Source organism: Bidens hawaiensis, unplaced genomic scaffold, assembly GCF_021521415.1.
Source record: "Bidens hawaiensis isolate Kalapana, Puna unplaced genomic scaffold, B.hawaiensis_p1.1 tig00003653_1, whole genome shotgun sequence".
Taxonomy (NCBI): Eukaryota; Viridiplantae; Streptophyta; class Magnoliopsida; order Asterales; family Asteraceae; genus Bidens; species Bidens hawaiensis.
This window is the reverse complement of record NW_027491209.1, coordinates 871,457-893,512: the sequence shown is the minus strand read 5'-3', so window position 1 is coordinate 893,512 and position 22,056 is coordinate 871,457. Positions and strand designations below refer to the sequence as shown.

Sequence of the window (22,056 nt, the reverse complement as noted above, 5' to 3'; positions counted from 1 at the left end):
ATGATGATGATGGATGATGGTAGTAACCTCCAAGCATTCAAACTCTTCATAAGACCTTCAATATGAGTGTAATGTGGGTGTTATTAAAAGAGAAACTCGTATAGATATTTTCTTCAAGCACTCTTGATCAATGCAACATGCTCCTATATTTATAGGTAGTATGGAGAGACAAGCACGGCCCCGTGCCTCAAGAGGCACGCCCTCCTTGTCCAGTCTCAATTAATGCTTTGTCAGATCGAAAATGTTGACTCATCAGGGGGGCGTGCTTCCTGAGGCACGGCCCCGTGCTTTTGATGATCTGTTATATTTCTTTTTGTCTTTTTCTAGAAGGTGACCATGGCCCCATGCTTCATGAGGCACGGCCCCGTGCCTGAGTGTCAAGTATTTTGTCTTTTCTTGCAGATTTTTGTCTTTTCTTGCATCTAGAGGCTTGGGGGCGTGTCCAGGGAGGCATGGGGGCGTGTTCAGGTGTTTTCTTGGGTTTTCTTTGGTTTTTCACTTGTTTATTCGTTTAAGGCTTGGGTTTACCTGAAAATACATTTAATATGATAAGTAGAAATTTGAGCTATATTATTTGATAGAAGTTGCAGTTTTCAGAGGTTATTTGATGTTAAAAAGATGTATAACTTTATATACATCAGTATGCCACATGAAGCTTGACAATCCAAGCTCCCCCAATCATCTTTGTATCGTTGACCTTGGCACATTTCTCCCGCATTTTGCACAACATGTAAACAATATTACAGTTTCCCCATGTTTTCATGCAATAAAGGGCCCAAAAATCCCTAAGGCTAATGACCCCTGTACTCTCACTGGAGGATGTCATGGTGTGGCTAAGGAGACGATGGATGTACCTGAACAATGGGTCCATCCACTCAGTACTCTTAAAAACACTCAGGTTATACACTGCCTTCGAGTTACCTGTCAACAATCTCCATGCATCCGCTCACTCAGTTTTATCAGATGTCTGACTCCTCTCTCTTCCCTCTTCACCCTTAAATGTGTAGCCTGATGTAAGCCACATCTCAGTCTGTGTCTGAGCATGCGTGTAAATTTCCATGTTCACACCTAACTCTATGAACGAGGTCCTGACCCACCGACCTCCTAGCCTAAAAGTTACCATGTCTTCTTCAAAGTGATATCATGAGTACAATGGGTTTTCTTAAAGTCTGAATGAAGCTAGTAATTTTATTATCAGTTCCTAGTACGATTTAGTTTGGTTTTACAGGAAGCGCTGCCATGACGCAAGAGTTATTTCCTTATATATTTCATACTAGTTCACATTCCTAAGTGTTGACCTACATACATAATATAGGGGTCTTTCCATCCTTGTTTTCATTATTTAGCTTTTTCACTAGCCTTGATATTCTTTCTTGAAGTACCCACAAATAGTAACGATGGGTGATCTATTTTCTCAAACTCCTCATCGTCATATCCGAACATCCTGAATAATGAAAAGGAGTCAAGAAACATGAGTTTGAAAATTTCAATTTTGGTTCCAGAAGTAAGGCAGGACCGTGTCTTGGAAGGCACAGCCCGTGCTTAGTTTGGGCGAAATTTAACTATGACGCATATACATGCCTTTAGATATTGTGCCTTTCTCGTACCGTAGGATTCGACAGAGGGTGTGTAGGTGATCAGAAGGCGATGCATGCATGTGCATGCATACTTGTTGCACAACGTATAAGATATTAGGTCGCGTGAAGGTTAAGTATTGAAGTTTGCCTGCTACTCGATGATACATGTTCGGATCATCAAGTGATGTGCCGACATTAGCACTAAGCTTGTCGGTGGTGCAATAATGCTTATCGAATGAGTTCACGTGAGATACATAATGTGCTTACGGGTGATTTGGTTCAACATGCTTGTTCGGTTCGGCCAATTCGAGGCGAAGGTGAAAACGCATCAAGCGGGGATGACAAAGGAGACGAGGAAAGTGAAGACGAGCTCGACGGAGACGAAGATGGTGAAGAAGACGAATACGAGTAATTTCTAGTTGTTTTTTAATTTTAATGTAAAATTTATTTTATTTAATAAAATGTTATTTGAATTATTTTAAATAAAAAATAAATAAAATAATGATGAGGTAATGATTGGAATGAGCTCTATCTACTACACTAATTAATCAAAAAGCCCCTATGCTGACGTGACGTCACATGTCACTCCCCCCATCCATATAGGGGCTTCATCCACTACACATGTCTTATGATGGTTAGGCAATGCGTACTGGGCGAGAAGAATGGGCATAGAGGGGCGATTTTTTGAGAAAGCACCCCCCCCGGCAGATAAGAGGGGCGACCAAGGGGGATTTAGTCGCTTGCGAGGGTTTGAGGAATATTATTATTTTATTGTTATGTGGTGTGTGTGTGTGTGTGTGTAGGGTGAGGTTAAAATAAAAGTTGAAGTGCGTCTAAGAGGTGTAGGAAGTGATATGGTGCATTGGATTGTATGATTTAATGGTTAAGATTCGTTGTAGTGTTTTTTCAGGGTGTGTAATCGGCATCTCGATGTGATACAGCCTTTTCTATTTTAGTTGGGAAAGAACGGCGAAGTCCATCCGAACCGTCCAATGAAGAATAAGAGGAGAGCAAAGCGCCAATGGCGCGCGAAGCGCATGCGGAACGGGCACGGAGAAAATCTCCCACTACGGGGTAAGAAGCAAGGAAGGAGTGCCGCTTTCAAAAATGATTTTTAGTTCAATCACCCGCCGAAGCGAATCCTTCGAAATAGCCAAGCCAGTAAGTAGAAGGGCAAGGTGACCGCAGGGAAAGGCATTACCGGAAGGAAAGTAGCCCAACTCAATGTCTTACGCATCAATGGCCTTTGAGTGAAAGCAGTAAGTCAGTGGCCAAGAATCATCGAGGCATAATTGTCCATTGTGTTATATTATTTATGGAAACATAATCAATCTATAATTATCATTTTTTTAATCTGAATTTAGAACACAACTATAATAATATCACAAGATATATTGCAGTGTGTTATAAATCAACTAATAATCAAAATTTAAAAATAACACTAAATTTTATCCAAATTTAGAACACAACATCAAGAACACTAAGAACAAAAACACACTCTTGAGTATTATAACTATATTTCAGTGTGCTTTTGATCCAAAAAGAATAAATACTTATCAAGTTTTAATTATCATATTTTTATTCAAATTTAAAATACATCTCTAAAAACACCTATGAAATTAAAAACACATTATGAAAAAAATAAAAAAAAAAGAATTCTGAATCAACTAAACAAACCAAAAAATACCTACAAGAATTTAATTAGACGGCAATATCTTTAAATAATATTTCATGGGTATGGTTTCCCATATAAAAATGAGTTCGCCATAGTCAGGAAATAGTATTCCACGTCCAAGAAATTATTAGATGTACCAAGATCGATTATACTTTTGTAATAGTTGAATATTGGGTTAAAGATGATCATAATCAAGATCCATAAAAATATGGTAGTTGCATGTCTAAAAATAAAAGATACAATTTAAATCAAGCTTGAAAATTAGAAGAATAATAATTAACGATTTAATGGATAAAATAAAGAAAAATAATATGGACCATCCTACCCTTATATGTTATTGTACATGTAAGGGTTTATATTGTTTTTTACACTTTTCATGAATCTAGATTTTTTTATTATAACCTTACTCTTCATCATCATCGTACTCAGTATATCTCACCAATAGCAAAGCTATGGTAGGGTCTGAGGAGGGTAAGATGTAGACAGTCTTACCTCTACCCCGTAGGAATAGAGAGGCTGCTTCCGGTGAGACCCCCGGCTCGATAGTAGTTTTGCATCAAGCCTTGGACATAAGGCACATAACACTCAACCATCGGGACACCCGCTGATTGGTGCATGTACCCTTGTCTTTCGGCTATCAACGCCACCACATGATGCCTGATTAACCTTCCGCCACTTTTAACGTTATTTTCACGAAATTAGTAAAATAACGTCAAAATTATTGCAATTTCACTTTTGCCCACCCGAGGGTTCACACATATATACATTATATGCGCGCGCCGCAAGCAGGGCGATATAACCTTACTCTCTTTATATATATATATATATATATATATATATATATATATATATATATATATATATATATTGGGCTCCAACACCACTATACCGTAAACAAAAATCTCCTATTTGCTGATTGTGCGCCAAATATCACAAATCGTCCAATTTTATAATTTTTCCACTACACAGCCTTATAAACCTCTTTTCATTTTCATTGTTATCAGTTAGTTAGCTTTTATCATTCATCACAATCCCTTGTTATTAAACACAAAAAAAAATCATTTACCAAATGGGTTTTTGATTTATTTTGAATTCTTTCATCGCTTAATTTTAATCTTTGAAATGGGTTGTGATCAAAGATTGTACTATTCAAAATTATAGCAAACAGATAGATTCAAACTAGGAAAGCTGAATAAAAGTAAATGTTTAAAACCGGACAAAGATGTTACCGACAAAATATTTAGGGAAAACAGATCCTCATACCATAAATTGCATAATACGTCGTACATGTACGTGTTATAGATTAATAGGCATCATAGATTCACATCACAATAAAGTAAAAGAAGAGAGAGAAAGAGGAAAGCAAAAGATCAAGTCTTTCTCACACACAGATCCCAACGCAATGCTGGAAGGATTCCCAACAATGTTTGCTGTAAACTCATTCTTTTTGTTTGAGTTTGAAGAAACTAGCTTTGTTCCCCTTTACCAATCTTTTCATGGAGATAACGACGAGTTAATGCATTTGTTTTTCATTTACATTTGATGTATACTTGTCATTTATGTACGTAATATATAGATCTACATAGATATGCGTCTGCAACTAAACAACAACAAAAAGATAGACGTACTCTTGACTTATTCCATTCACCCCCTCGATCTCTCCCCACATCTTCTTATATTACTTTCAAAAATGGTGAAAAACAATCTATAATTTACCACCTAACCAATCATTGAAATAAATCAAACCTTTCTTTTCTTTAGAGTGAGTTTTAACTTAGAACAATGAAGTCCATGAGTAACAACAACATTAATGACAACAACAACAACAAGAACAGTGACAACTGGTTAGGTTTCTCTCTTTCTCCTCACTCACCAGAGGCTACTCATCCTTCTCCTTCAAATCTCACACCTTTTTTCAACTACCAAAACATTTACTACAATGGTGGAGTTGAGCTTGCAAATGATAGTGGTGGTAATGGTGGTGGGGTATACTCATATTTTCCTATTATTATGCCTGTCAAATCTGATGGTTCACTTGGCTTAATGGATGCCATCACCAGATCACAAGGTTAGTTATATTTTCTTTATTCTTGTCATATTATTTTGGTTTTTTTGCTTGAAATGTTAGTAATGTTAGGTTTCTTTTTAGGGATGGTTCCTTCAACAACACCAAAACTTGAAAACTTTTTTGGTGGTGTAACAATGGGGACCCCTGGGTTAGACACTAGTACAATGTACTACCACCAAAATTATCATATCCAACCTCAACACTACCAAGATTACTCATCAGGGTTGTACCCAACTGTACAACAGGAAGCCAAGATTGTGGCAGATTCTACTTGTGGTCTTTACCTTCCATGTTATAATGGAGAAGGTTGGATTTCAAACAGTTATGGTTCTGTTAATGGTGATGGTTTACAGTCCCTTAGGTTGTCAATGAGCCCTGGGTGCTCACAATCAAGCTCATGTGTCACTGTTTCACAGCACCAAATCACACATGCTGCTACTTATGTTACTGAAAATGTGGTCATGGATACAAAGAAAAGAGGGGCTTTGAAGGTGAATCAACATAAGCAGATTGTTCACAGGAAATCTTTAGATACATTTGGTCAAAGAACCTCTCAGTATAGGGGTGTCACCAGGTTGACTTCATTTCTCATTTTCTTGTTTTTTTTTAAAGTATCACGTGTAGGTTTTATTATACATTTTTGAATCTTTGTTTTCATCAGGCATAGATGGACAGGTAGATATGATGCTTATTTATGGGACAACAGTTGCAAAAAAGAAGGCCAGACTAGGAAGGGAAGACAAGGTTAGAAGTGTTGTCTTATGGTTATTTTGCTTGTTTTGACTAATTATAACTCTTCAGTTTCTTAACATTTTTCATGTTTCTTGGTTTCTGGACTGTGATCTTCACTTCAGTTTATCTGGGTAAGCCTCAGTTTCTTGTTTTAGCTTTAAAAAACTTTACTTTATTTTAAATCAAGATTCACTAATAATGATTACTTCATGATGGCTTTTAGGTGGTTATGATATGGAAGAGAAAGCTGCTAGAGCTTATGATTTAGCAGCACTCAAGTATTGGGGACCTTCAACTAATATTAATTTCCCGGTACCTTTTTATATGAAGTTTTAAAACTAATTGTATATCTTTATGGTAATTAAGGTGATATTAACATCGAAAGTGTTAACTTAGGTGGAAAATTATCAACAAGAGCTTGAAGAAATGAAGAATATGTCTAGACAAGAGTATGTTGCTCATTTGAGAAGGTAAGTTCTCTTACCATCTACCAATTTTCTCACTTCAAATTTCAAACCATATAATTTAATTATGTACATAATTTATGAATTATATCTGTCACATCCACCATAAATTCTATTCAGGAGAAGCAGTGGTTTCTCTAGGGGTGCTTCCATTTATAGAGGAGTAACAAGGTCCAACAACTAGTCATTTTTTACATTTATAACTAAAGAAATTATATACATATCTTTTGATGATATAATTTTGCAAATTTTCAGACACCATCAACATGGCAGATGGCAAGCACGTATCGGTCGTGTCGCGGGGAACAAGGATCTTTACCTAGGCACATTTAGTAAGTCTTGAACTAAAGATTATGTAAAACATTTTATTCATAATAAAAGAAACGTTCCAAAATTTTAAAGCAATATTTCAGGCACCCAAGAGGATGCGGCCGAGGCTTACGACGTGGCTGCGATCAAATTTCGTGGCACTAATGCCGTTACTAACTTCGACATGACTAGGTACAATGTCGAAAAGATTATCCAAAGTAATCCTCTTCTAACCGGGGACCTAGCTAGGCGAACCAAAGACCCGGACCCCACAAACCAATTACCTCAAATTGGGGAACCAGAAACCATCCCAACTTCAATGCCAATAGCAACAACACAAGTGAGGTCACAGATCCCTACATTTGGTGCATGGACAGATGCATAGTCGGAAATGGAGTCAAGAAAGAATTTGTGGGACCCGAGGACGTGACCCAACCCTTAATTACTAGCTGACAACAGCTCTGTACGTGCCACTGTGGTTAACTGGCTTCTTTTTCTTTTTGAAATAGGAAGGGTAGTTTGGGTATTATGTAGGATCTTGTAGGGTTTCTATTTCATAAAGTGTTTAAATTTTTGAAAACCTATATTAGATTGTAATGGAAAAAAGCTAGAAAAGGTTGTAAGGAAAATGATAAAAGTAGGTTAATGACAGACGATCCTTTGACCAATTTCGTGACTCCATGTTTGTGTATATTTGATTTGTTGTTTTTCTTTATCCATGTTTATAATGCTTTTTGCTTTGTGGATTGAATTTTAAGATGTATTTATAAATTAGTTTTTGATTTTATACGTATATAGGTGAAATGATAATTAATGTATAAAGAAGGCAATGAATTGTTGGGTTGCATGTATAACTGTACTTTAAGTTTTAATGTTAGTATTATTACCGGTATGATGTATGTTTAGTCTGTACTATTAAGTTTTAATGTTGTTAGTATTATTATCGGTATGATGTAAGTTAACATTTATTATTATAGAATTATACCATGGTTAAGTGACAATCAGTAGTTAATTAATTCCAAGTGGTTTCATCCAAAAGTGTGATGATTGATTACACCCGTTGGCTATGCATATAAACATGTATATATTGTAATTAATCCAAACGATATGTACGAATTCAAGAACTAGAAGTATTTGTGTTTATTACTTTATTATTTTAGTTATCATTTCTTAAAATTACCCGCCGTGTTAGATCTTCGAGACTCAAAAACAGTTTCTGTAACCTTTGTATAATACACAATCTCCAAGCATCCAAATGTCCATGAGTTGTCTCTGAAAGGTTTCAATTACTCTAACAAAGTGGCATCGAGTGGTATTAGTGCCTCAAGAAAAGAAAACAACCATTAGAAACAAATGCTACAAGAATTAGTTTTATTATTATAAATTATTTTGTCATTTTATGTTTGTATGTACTTTTTTTTCAAATTTAAGAATTTAATTTTAAGAATTTATTTTATGCAATTTTGAATTAATCGATATAGAAAATTAGGAAAACATTTAAAAAAAGAAAGAAAGAAAGATTACCATCAAAACAAAATAAAAACATTACACACAAAACTTGTAAAAGCCCCTCTACCTATGTGGCAAGTCACGTTAGGTGTGAACATACATCGAGCATAGAAGAAGTCTGGGGTACCTCTCAACTTTTATGCTGGCTACCCCTCAACTTTTATATTGAAGTGCAAATTTTATTTTTTCCTTTGTTATATGTATCGGATACCTTTGAGCAAAAATTATGATACTTAATTTTTTATAAAAAACCCAATAATTCTCCCCTGAAACTTTTTTAAAAAACCAGTCTGGAGCGGTTCATCCGGAAACCGGCTTAGACACCGGTCCTGGTTAACACTTTTCAAGAGTCTTCTGTCGAACCTTAAGGTTTTTACCAAACCGGGTTGAACTGAAAGCCGGTTAACTGTTTGAACCATATAGAGTAATTATGAGATGCTTAATTTGAAAATTTTAGAAATAAGTTTTATAGGAGTTGAGATTTGAACTCAAGATTTGGACAACGCATGGCCTACCACCTACTCTACCATAAAATTATGTATAGAAGGTGGGTTAAGTTCTTTAAATATGGTTGTTCTCTTTTAGTTAGTTTCAACTCATTATTTAGTTGTGGCTTTTGTTGTTCATACTTTCTTTGTTTGTGGTTTTGTTTCCTATTATTACTTTTAAATTAATATACAACATAAATCGATTTCTAAATTATAATTTTTCAAAATATGGAATTATTTTTAGGAGACAAAATAAAGACAGGAGGAGTACGTACGGCCCATGTCACAGTCCAACTCTGTAACGAATCAACTTCATGCCATAATAAGACTACACATTTTCTTCTTAGCAATCTTTTATCCAAAAGCTACTCATGATACAAAGAAGAAAATGAAGATCAAGAGCAAGATATTTACCAAGATGAGCTTGTTTGCTTTTGTGTTTTAAACACTATCACCAACTTCGTGTGTGTTATTTGAGATTACTACCATATTAATGAGAGATGCAAAGGTAATCAATGTCTTTGTCAGTGGAGAATGATAAACGATAATTAGCCAACAACTTAGAAATAACCGACGTATATAATAACCATAAAATATAACTCAAAAAACTGATTACAATATATTTTGTAGTGATGGTGGTGATTGTTGTTATTCCATTACTAACTTTGTACATGTATTTATACCAGTAACTCAAGTTGGTCACCAAGCATAATATGTGTTGATCAAGGTGAACTTGAGCAATAAGGTCAACTTGGCCAACAAGATGAACTTGGCCACCAAACAAATGAAAGAATGTTTCAAAATACCCCATAGACTTTAACCGACTTATTAAAACCTCTTAGGCACAGTTCACCGACTTGTGACCCGGAATAGAAGTTAATCCAACATTCACCCCCTAATTCCTGATTCAGATTTGTAAGGTCTTCAACTCTAAGTAACTCGTGCATCTCTGTGAACTTGATTCTTGAGAGTGCTTTAGTGAGATAGTAGGTTAACCTCCCGAGATCCGACATTTCAAACTTGGTCACCATACCCTTCTTGAAATCGGAAATTATGCTCGAGCTTGAACTTGTCACAAATAAATCATCCAAATACACAGCTACGATCAAAAAATGTTTTCATTCGTCTTTCGGTAAACCGATTGTTCCTTGTAACACTTTTGAAACTTCATGTCTCGTAGGATGTTATCGAGCTTTGTGTTCCAAGCTCGGGAAGCTTGCCTTAACCCGTATAAGGCCTTTGACAACTTGTAAACTTTTGCCTCCTCGCCCTTTTTCTCGTATCCTTTGGGTTGTGAAACAAACACGACTTCTTTCAATTCACCATGCAGGAAAGCCGTTATTACATCAAGATGGTGGATTTCCCGTCGGTTAGATGCAACCAATGCGATTAGTAGCCGAACAGTCTCAACTTCGGGCTACCGGAGCGAAAACATCATCAAAGTCGATCACGGGTTGTTGCGCGTAACCCTTTTGCAACCAACACAGCTTTGTACTTGTTTATCGTTCCATCCGCATTTCATTTACTTTTGAACACCCACTTCAACCCGATACATTTTGCACCCTTTGGAGGTTCGACTATCTTCCATGTTTCATTCTTGTTTATCGAATCGATCTCAACATTCATTGCACGAACCCATTCTTGGTTCGACTTAGCCTCAAAATAGCTACACATTTCACCACTTGATGTAAGAAACAATAGCTCATAGTCAGATTCAACATGTAACACATAATCTTCTTGTAATATTCTTGGTAAAACCGAGTCTCAAGTTGAACATCTTAGACCCGTTTGGGCCTCATATTCACCCGAATGGATCTGTGACCCATTACTCGTTGATTGAAATTGAGAGCGGGTTGAGGAATTAGGCCTGATATGAGTTGGTTCGGCTAATTCGTTGGACTCGGGTTGAACCGATGATGCATGTTTAGATCTTGGGCTACCCGGGTTGCTTCCACTCGTTTCTTCAATAGTGGGTTCGATTTGACCAGTTCCATTGTCAATCGCACCCCCCCCCCCCCCCGCAAACAATAGAAAATATACCTGACTCGGTGTCATTCTTTTCGACTTTCTTTACCCAATTTCTCCCTTTGTTTTCGTCAAACACAACCTCCCGACTAACAAATATTTTCCCGGTGTTCGGATCGAAGAGACGGTATGCTTTTGAACCTGTCTTCGGCCCGAAATAAACAAGTCGTCATGACTTGTCATCAAGTTTCTTTAGATGTACACTATCAACTTTAGCATACGCATGCACATAAATACTCGAACGTGTTCAATAATCTGTTTCTTTTTGTTTGAACAGTTTATATGGAGTTTGATCAACCAAGGCTCGGGTTAGGACCCGGTTGATTAAAAAAGTTGTATGTCGGACCGCTTCTCCCAACATATAATTCGGTACCTGCATCGCCTTTAGAATACTCCGCACAATCCCCATTAAAGTTCAGTTTCACCTTTCTACCACGCCATTTTGTTGTGTCATGTACGAGGCGGTTAAATGCCGAATAATTCCATTTTCATCGCATAACCGATTGAAATCACGTGAAGTGAGTTCTCCTCCCATGTCGGTTCAAAGAGTTTTCATTGGTAAACCCGTCTCCGTCTCGATTAGGGCTTTAAACCTCTTAAACTTTCAAACGCTTCACCTTTTTCTTTCAATTAAAACGTCCACATATATCGTGAGTAATCGTCTATAATAACAAAGATATACCTATTACCCGAGATAGAGGGTGGGGTTATTGGTACGCACAATTCGCCATGAACTAACTCCAAAGGTTGGGTTGCTCTAAACGAGGATGTGGCCGAAAACGAACGCCTCGTTTGTTTACCCACCAAACACGATTCACACAACTGATTTTCATGTTTAACATGTGGTAAACCTCGTACAAGATCCTTCTTGGCCATCTGTTTCATTAACTCAAAATTGATACGCCCTAGCCTTGCATGCCAACGCCATGCATCATCTTAAATCTTTGAGTGGAAACACACGGGAGCTCCAATCTTCATTCGTATTTGTAGATTCTGTTTGCGGATCTCGTGACCTTCATGAGTAACCTCCCATTCTCATCGTACATGGTCAGAAGATCGTGTTTCATCCGAATGTCACATCCAGACTCTGTTGCTTGACCGAGACTTTATTATATTATTTTTTTAATTCCAGAATGTAATAAATCTCGGTTAACAAGTCTTGGTCACCCGATTTTCCTTGGAAAAGAATTGAGCATTTTCCCTTGATTTGAACAAATGACCCATCTTCGAACTTAAGCCTCCCGTTTATGTTCTAGTTTAACTCTAAAAAATATGACCGGTTTCCTATCATATGATCACTTGCCCCATTATCCAAATACCACACATCATCTTCGACCAACTCAATCTCGTATTTCTTTGGTATTATGTTTTGTTCATTTAAGAACCCAATTTGATGCATATACGTTGTATCATCAAATATTTTACGGGTTTCTATTTTGTACTTTGTTTGCTTCTTGACCCTTTTGAACTCGGTCTGGGAAATCGGATGCAAAGTGACCAAACTGTTCACATCCGTAACATAAAATCTTTGACTGATCTTTCTTCACCCTTACTTTTCCTCGACATGATGACCCTTGTTCGGTACTAGGGGTTCGGTCTTGGCCATTAAATCGGCCTCAAGCGCGACCTCGACCTCCTTGTCCTCGTCCCCTATTAGTCTACCTTGGTCACCCCCTTGAATTTCTTCTTCTCGGATTCGCTCCTCATAGGCTCGAAGTTTGTAACATCCTAAAATTTATAATGTTGAATAAAGGAAGTTATGTTTAGTGATTTCGCGTAATTAATTAATATCGGGTAAGGAGCGGATAATGGACTTGGATTAATTGAGATGAGTTAAATGAGAATGAGCCTTAGGTCCATGGGATTTAAGGGATATAAATACCCCCTAAACCCAAAAATATCTTTCATTCTATCACTTTTCTAACACACTCCAAAACACACACACACCACACAACTTCGCCGCCGGCCGAGGGAAGAACCGGGCAGATCCGAGAGAGAGAGAGAGCGATTAGTTGTGATAACAAGTAAACGAGATCCAAACAAGCTCAAAAAGGTATGATTCTTGATCTTTGAAGTTTAAAGATCCGAGCTTTATAGCGTATATACGACCGAAAATGGTTGGGAAACGTAGTGGGTGATGTCGAACCATAACAAGGGTGTTAAAATCGCCCAAAATGCTGGACATAAATCAAAGCCGTGGCTGATCTGGGCAACTTCGCCTGCAACTGGGCAACTTCGCCTTCAAAGCGATAACTTCGCCTTCAAAGCGATAACTTCGCCTTCAAAGCGATAACTTCGCCTGAGGCCAAGTTCGCCTAATTGATAACTTCGCTTACGGCCAAGTTCGCCTGATAACTTCGCCTAAAGCTAAGTTCGCCTAAGGTTTAACTTCGCTTAAGGTCAAGTTCGTTTAGAAAATAAATTAAAAATCTAATGAAAAATGCGTTAAGACAGTTAATGGAAATAAAATTTTTCCAAGCTGACCTGGCAGCTCGACCCCAGCCAGGGGCTCTGCCTTTTGGACCCTGCTAGGGGCTGCCGCCCCTAGACCCCGCTGCCAGGGGCGCTGCCCCCGGACCCCCGTTCGTTGTGGGTCATATAAAGATAGAAATACATTATGAGAAGTGATAGTTAATTGATACGTATACTTGTTATACAGTCAGCCGTGCACAACTGAAGAAAGGGATTACGATTAACGGTGAACGTAACCGTGTTCAGGTGAGTTTCTAGCCCCATTAATGTGTTACGTTTTCGGGGCTGTGTGCATACTCGATATGTTTGTTAATACGCTTATCCTAAGAGATAAGTGTATGCCTTATGTGAATAATGTGATATGTATGAATGATGGCTTGACGGTACGTGAACGATCTTCGGATATTGCACGTACTGTCAGGTTGTAACGCTAAGTATAAGGTAAGTATGATATGTATGCTTATGTGTATGGATGTGATAAAGTTAATAAAAGAAGGAAAGGATGGTTGTATGGTTACGAAAAGGGTACCGAGCCCTAATAATACTCGAGGTATGATGTATGGTTGTATGGTAACGAAGAGGGAATCGAACCCTACTAATATTCGAGAACTAGGGAACCGAACCCTACTAATATTCGAGGAAAGAGGGAAACCGAGCCCTAATAATACTCGTGGAAAGAGGGAAACCGAGCCCTAATAATACTCGTGGAAAGAGGGTACCGAGCCCTAATAATACTCGAGGAAGGAGGGTACCGAGCCCTAATAATACTCGAGGAAGGAGGGTACCGAGCCCTAATAATACTCGAGGAAGGAGGGTACCGAGCCCTAATAATACTCGAGGAATGTAGGGCGTAATGCTCTTTATAACGTAAGATATGAAGGTAAGTTAATACAAAAGAAAGAATGAAAGTATGAAAGAATGAAAGTATGAAAGTATGAAAGTATGAAAGTATGAAAGAATGAAAGTATGAAAGTATGAATGAAAGAATATAAGTTTATGTGTATTGTATAGTGTATGATTAACTAGAACTCACTCAGCGTAGCTGACTTTTAGTATGCAAGCAGGTGAGTAGGATGAGGCGGCTTGCTTGAGGAGACACGTGGCATTGAACAAGAGTCTGGCATCTGAAGACTTATGATGTTTTAATTTCAATGCTTTAATGTTGAAAGACAAGGATGTTTTGAGACAAGTTATGAATTATTTAATGTTTTATGAAAGTTTTATATTCCGCGTAAATGTTTTAATTAACTCTGATACTTACAACTGTGTTTATGAGTAAATCCAACACGAAAGTAGGGCTACCGGTAACGGGGCCTTACAAAGTCGGCCTACAACGTCTTCAAATCCCGTTTTATTGAGATCGAGCACGTGTTCAAGCGAAGCAACAATCTGAATATACTTCGATCTCGGGAGACTTTTGAGAAACTTCTTTACCAACCTTGGTTCATCTATAACTTTCTCGCAAATTTATATATGGAATCTGACTCGTTCATCTTCATATTGTCAAATTCCATTAACAAGCTTTGGAGACGTGCTTCCCTAACCCGTTCGGCACCTAAGTGACGGGTTTTAATCGAAACCCACATGGCTTTAGCAGTTTCTTGATCTCCAATTTGCATCATCAAGGTTTCGGGTATGGATTTAAACAAAAAGGCCATAGTCATGTCATTTTTGTCTTCATCAGAGACATCCGAGTTGATGGTGTCCCAAACTTTGTGAACTCTTAGGACTACTCCCATCCTCATAGCCAACATGGTATAGTTCGTTGAAGTTAACATTTGACATTGACCGGAAAATGCCCCGGTCTCTTTCCCCTTTGGCGGTGGCGGTGGAGTCGTGTTACCCAAGGCTATTCGAACCCAACTTGTTTGAACAAAGCAACAATTGAACGAACTATGTGATCGATAATGACAACAACTTCTTTGAGAAATCAAACCAACTTGTTCGATCAACCACGGTAACAACTTCTTCGGGAGATCAAACCAACTTGTTTGATCAACCACGACAACAGCTTCTTCGGGAAATCAAACCAACTTGTTCGATCGAAACACCTTCTTTGTTGGCTGTAATGTATCGTGTTCTTGAACCAAGATCTGATAACAATTCAATAATGATAAATGATAATTAACGAACAACTTAGAAATAACTGACTTATATTATAACCAAAAAATATAACTCAAAAAACTAATTACAATAGCTTGGGTAGTGATGGTGGTGATTGTTGTTGTTGTTATTCCAACACTAACTTTTTACATTTACTTATACTAGTAACCCAACTTGGTCACCAAGCATTATATGTATCCACCACTCAACTTGGTCATCAAGATGAACGTGGGAAACAAGGTCAACTTTGTCACACCCCAATCTAAGGCGAAAATGTCGTGGCATGAGCTGATTGCTCACAGCTTTTAAGGTACTATCATGCAATAATTAAAATGTGAGAATATCTATTAAATTTAATTAATTATTCGAATAAATCCAAACAACCAAGTACATAAAACTTAAAAATAAAAGCAACAAGATAATTAATAATTCAAAATCTAAAATCAAGTCTTGATTCATTCTTCTAACAATAATAACTTTAAATTCTTCACCAAACCTGATATCAGTTCAAATGATAACCTGCATATGCGTATAAAATAAAATAGTTTTTTCAACACAAGGTTGAGTGAGTAAAACACCAGTTAATTTAACATACAATATAATATAAAAACACAAAACTTATTCCTGTGAGATAAACAATTAAGCTAATGAGCAAATAATGAGTGTCGGTAAAACCGTTGCCTTGCGATGTGGGCATTGGCTACTACGACGGTCGTATGATCATACTATTACTGTGAGTCTGTGTGACACCCGGTAAATTCCCAATCCCTTAAACCAAGTAATCAACCTAAATATTAGGTAATTGTTATATGCGCCCTGCGCGAGCGCGCCATATTAGAATCAGCGCGTGCATTTGTTATGTGCGCCCTGCGCGAGCGCGCCATGTTAATCAGCGCGGGCATATTATGTGCGCCCTGTGCGAGCGCTTTGGCTTTATGTTTTCATGTACCTTAACGTTATGTTGTCTAATGGGTTGACCATCCCGCATGATGCTAGGGCGGGTGCATCCTAAATCGTTTATGCGCGTGCGGAAGGGAACTAACCTCCCCGCATGGCGGGAACATTGAGAGCTAGTTTGTCTGAAGCTCCAAGATGGAATTGACTTCAACATAACTGATCACTATGTTGAAATACCAAGACCACCTGGAGAATCTACAAATGAAACTCAATGTCCTAACTGCGAGAAGGTTACGCACCTACCCGCAGCAAAGAAATGTCCTTCACGCAGAAAGCTATGCGCACAAAGTGATACGCACAGAACACTTAGTCTATTCTCCAGACGTAAGGAGATTACTCCCGCCCAAAAGGAAACAGTAGCGTGTTTCAGAGATTTTCCACTTTTTACTGTACACGGACAAAAGTACCTGAAAAAGCACACTGTAACATGAAAAGTTAACTGTCAGCCACCCTATTCTCACCAACCCCAGACCTGCATGTCCTGACCAAATCAAATCAAAATCTTTTATCCACTACTCCACTTTTAAATAAATAATAATAATTTCCATACCTTATCATCATTACACCTAGATATGAAAAGATTACAATCCCCTAAAGCAAGGGATTGTGTTCCCTTGAGTTTGCCTATAAATATGTAACCTAAACTATCACCCAAAACACACTTCAAACTTCTCTCTTAAGAACTGCAACTTGCACTAATCATCTCCCAAGCATCCGTTGTTTTCGTTTCCGATCCTGTTACCAGGTAAGCCAAGAATATAACCTTGAGATCTGCTTTCCAACCCTTATATTCTCCTAATTCTTGATCTTAATATATATACTTCTTGTTATTTAATCGCATTCTAGACCTTCAATTCCGAGGCCAACACCAAGAAAACCCGAATCTCGATTAATCCCTTAACAAGAACCACAGGTGAGTCTCACAGCCCCTATTCTCGCTGTTTTCACTGTTTTTAAACTGTTTTCGGGGCGAGGGACACGTACTTAAATAATGTTTTATCATGGTATACTTACAAGCTATGCAAGCGATTATTTGTTTAAATTATATTTCATAATGAGCAATGCGAACGGTTATCTAAGGTTTTTGATGTATGTGCGCTAGAACTCGAGTAAGTGATCACTTTACCATTGGAACTCTAAGGGTAGGGACTGCTGGTTTGATCCACCCACTCGTAGGGGTCGCACCTCTTTGCATGGACGAGTGCCTAGTATGGTCATGGGGCAGTACTATGGGTTTGAGCCCGCTCGTAGGGGTCGCGCCTCTTTGCATGGACGAGCGCCTTGTTTTCCGGCACAACGTCTGCGCGTAACCCGCGGGACGGTATTATTCGCTCGTAGTGGCAGCGCCACTTACACAGACGAGCACGGTTTTTCAGATGTGTCCGCGCGTAACCCGCGGGACGGTATTACTTGTTTCGCTCGTAGTGGCAGCGCCACTTACACAGACGAGCACAGTTCCCAGAAATGTTCGCGCGTAACCCGCGGGACGATTTTATCAGAATGTGTTGATAGAACTATGTTTTACCAAGCATGTGTTTTAATGATGCTATCAGAATTATGTTTCAGAATGATTTTTATCAAGATTATGATGCAATACGATTTATCAAGTTACTAAAACTTGTGAACTCACTCAGTTTATACTGATTCAATGTTTTTACGTGTCTTTCAGGAGATAACTAGGTAGCGCATGGAGTCACACTTAGAGCACCTCACGCTGAACATCTAAAACTAGCTTTTTGGAAGATTTTAGTTCTATCCCTTCGATGCGCGTGGTTGTTCCCGCCGCGCAAGGGGATACGGCGTGGAAATCTTCAACCGTTTTTATACTTGGATGTTTTTATGTAATTTTTTTTAAACAATGTAATGTATTTGTATTAAACATTTCATGCGCAATGAAAATCTTACTTTGAATGTTTGCAATGGCCCGTGCTTAATTATCAATCCCCACTCGCGCGCGCCCGGCTGTTTCCGCCGCTCAGGGCCGGGTGTGACAGATTGGTATCAGAGCACTGGTTATAGCGAACTAGGAAAAGAAGTTTTAACCTAGACTATAACCGTTGGGGAATCGCATGAAATATTTTTCAAAGAAAATATTTTCAAAAGAAACTATACACACACTTAGGAACACGGGTCACACAGTGTCTAGTGAATAAAGATAAAGAACATTATGTGCTCAGAGTAAATGCGCTAAGTTTAATATATTTTCACTCTTTTAAAGCGAGAATGCCTCCAACTAAAGCCAAGGGAATTACCATGACACCCGAGGAACTCGCGGAAATAATCGCGCAAGCGATCGCGACACATGAGGCCAGCAAGGCCGAATCAAGTCAGGGTCGTCAGAATGAGACCCCAGAACCCGAATCAGGAGCCTTGGACAAAGGATGCTCCTACAAGACATTCATGGCCTGTAAGCCTTGGCCATTCAAGGGTACCGAAGGGGCCATTGGGCTCTACAACTGGATTGACAAGATGGAGACAGTTCTCTCCATTAGCGGATGTAGTGAGAACCAGAAGGTCCTTTACGCGACCTGCATGTTCCAAGAAGCAGCTTCATCTTGGTGGAAGCTTCAAGTGAAGACCTTGGGGCGAGAAGTTGCTCTTCACAAAACCTGGGAGGAGCTGAAGGAGATGATGATGAGAAAGTTCTGCTCTCGCGCAGAAATCCAGAGTCTGCAGCAGGAATTCTGGAACCACACCATGGTAGGAACGGATATCGACGCCTACAACAACCGGTTCAACGAGCTTTGCCAGTTGGTGCCAGACATGGCAAACACGGAGGAAAAGAAGATCGAGAGGTATATCTTTGGGTTACCTCCTGTTGTTAGGGTTCCGCTCAACGCCGCAGCGCCTCCAACCATTGATGAGGCGGTAGCGCGGGCCATCACCCTTACAAGGGATACGGTCCGTGCGGGTATGTTAACTACGCGCGGAATCGAGCAGCGAACCTCTGATCTCAAGAGGAAGTGGAACTCTCACCACCGAGGGTCCGACTCCAAGCAACCACCGTTCAAGAAGCAGGAGAGCGTAAGGGCTTACGCGATCCAAGCCGCGGAGCCATCAAGGAAAGGATACAGCGGGCCTCGCCCATGGTGCAACAAATGCAAGTATCACCACGAGGGTGAATGCGCAAGAATCGAATGTGCCAAATGTGGCAGACCAGGGCACAAGACGATGAATTGCCGTGTCAGAGAAGCTGGAGCGAGCGACAACTGCTACGCATGCGGGAAGCTAGGGCATTTTAGTCGGGATTGCCCGCAAAAGGGAAACCAAGCTCGCGGGAGAGCTTTTGTGATCGGCGCGGGCGAAGCTAAAGAAGAGCCGAATGTGGTAACCGGTACGTTTTTGCTTAACGGCCATTTTGCATCTGTTTTATTTGATACTGGCGCTGACCTAAGTTTTATATCCGCTGAGTTTAAAAACTCCCTAGGCCTAGCAAGCAGTAGGCTAGACACGCCTTATACTATAGAACTAGCCAATGGTAGGCAGTTATGCGCGAACGAAAGAACTGAACAATGTGTAATAGTCATGGGAGGTCACGGGTTCAATATTAATTTGTTGCCAATAGACTTGGGAAGTTTTGACATTGTGGTAGGTATGGATTGGTTAGTCGAGAACCACGCGGAAGTTATTTGCCATGAGAAGCAGGTTCGGGTCCCACTGTTGAACGGAGAAACCTTGGTGATTCAAGGGGAAAGAAGGGGAGTTGCGACGAAACTAATTTCGTGCCTAAAAGCGCGCAAGTGCCTAAGGAAAGGGTGCTACGCCTTCCTGGCGCATGTAGTAGAAAAGAAAGGAGATGAGCGAAGAATTGAAGACTTACCAGTAGTGCGCGAATTTCCCGAAGTTTTCCCTGAAGATTTGCCCGGATTACCGCCGCCGCGACAAGTCGAATTTCGTATTGATTTAGTCCCAGGAGCTGCGCCAGTAGCTCGAGCGCCTTATCGATTAGCTCCATCTGAGATGCAAGAGCTATCCAATCAGTTACAGGAACTATTGGATAAGGGTTTCATACGCCCAAGCTTTTCACCTTGGGGAGCTCCAGTACTGTTTGTTAAGAAGAAGGATGGTTCTTTCCGGATGTGTATTGACTATAGGGAGCTGAACAAGCTGACAGTCAAGAATCGGTACCCCTTACCGAGGATTGACGACTTATTTGACCAGTTGCAGGGATCCAGTTATTATTCGAAGATAGATCTACGGTCAGGATACCACCAACTTAGGGTCCATGAGGAAGATGTGCCGAAAACAGCCTTCCGAACTAGATACGGCCATTATGAGTTCTTAGTGATGCCTTTCGGACTAACTAATGCGCCGGCTGTGTTCATGGATCTGATGAACCGCGTGTGCAAACCATACTTGGACAAGTTTGTGATTGTGTTTATAGATGATATTCTGATTTACTCTCGGACCAAGGCCGAGCATGAGCAACACCTGAGATTGATTTTGGAATTGTTGAGGAAAGAAAAGTTGTATGCGAAGTTTTCCAAGTGCGAGTTTTGGCTTAGAGAAGTTCATTTTCTCGGTCACGTTGTAAACGAGAAAGGAATACACGTTGATCCTTCCAAAGTCAAGGCCATCGAAAACTGGGAAGCGCCAAAAACCCCAACTGAGGTGAGGCAATTCCTAGGACTAGCTGGCTACTATCGACGCTTCATTGAGAACTTCTCCAAGATAGCTCTACCACTGACCGCGCTAACTCAGAAAGACAAGAAGTTTGTTTGGGGCGAAAATCAGGAAGCGGCATTTCAAATGTTAAAACAGAAATTATGTAGTGCGCCAATTTTGTCTTTACCCGAGGGGACGGATGACATCGTCGTTTACTGCGACTCTTCACATCAGGGACTCGGATGTGTCCTTATGCAGCGAGACAAAGTCATAGCGTATGCCTCGCGCCAACTCAAGACCAATGAAAAGAACTACACAACGCATGATCTGGAACTTGGAGCGGTTGTCTTCGCGCTAAAGATTTGGCGCCATTACCTCTATGGTACAAAGTGTATAATCTTTACGGATCACAAGAGCCTTCAACATATATTTGATCAAAAGGATTTAAACATGAGGCAACGAAGATGGGTGGAGTTGTTGAATGATTATGATTGTGAAATTAAGTACCACCCTGGAAAGGCGAATGTGGTAGCAGACGCGCTAAGTAGGAAGGAGCGAATAAAAACGCTACGAGTCAAGGCTCTAAGGTTGACCATTCGCGCAGATCTCTCTACCCGCATCCGAGACGCTCAGCAAGAAGCCTTGAAACCAGAGTTTGTTAAAAACGAATCACTTGGGGGTATGATTAAGGATTTGGAGCTCAAAGAGAACGACACTCGGTATTTTGCTAACCGCATATGGGTCCCTCTCAAGGGAGGATTGCGCGAGCAAGTATTAAACGAAGCTCACAAGACGCGGTATTCCGTACATCCTGGCGCAGACAAGATGTACCAAGATGTTAAAGCGCTGTATTGGTGGCCCAATCTTAAAGGCGCCATCGCAACGTATGTCAGTAAGTGCCTGACGTGTTCGAAGGTAAAGGCTGAATACCAGAAACCATCAGGGTTGCTTCAACAGCCAGAAATTCCCATGTGGAAGTGGGAACAAATCTCTATGGACTTCATCACCAAATTGCCAAGGACACCTGGGGGTTACGACACGATCTGGGTTATTGTGGATCGGCTAACTAAGT

General features: G+C 39.7%; 1 protein-coding gene across 1 annotated transcript; it reads left to right on the top strand.

Moving 5' to 3' along the window:
• Positions 1-4,513: 4,513 nt before the first annotated feature.
• LOC143624025 (AP2-like ethylene-responsive transcription factor ANT) lies at positions 4,514-7,545 on the top strand. The gene is made up of 9 exons (XM_077094782.1): positions 4,514-5,320; positions 5,402-5,894; positions 5,982-6,064; positions 6,175-6,183; positions 6,276-6,364; positions 6,449-6,522; positions 6,637-6,687; positions 6,772-6,848; positions 6,930-7,545. Exons 1-9 carry the CDS (start codon positions 5,035-5,037, stop codon positions 7,208-7,210), a joined length of 1,443 nt encoding a protein of 480 aa, XP_076950897.1. The 5' UTR covers positions 4,514-5,034; the 3' UTR covers positions 7,211-7,545.
• Positions 7,546-22,056: the final 14,511 nt, after the last annotated feature.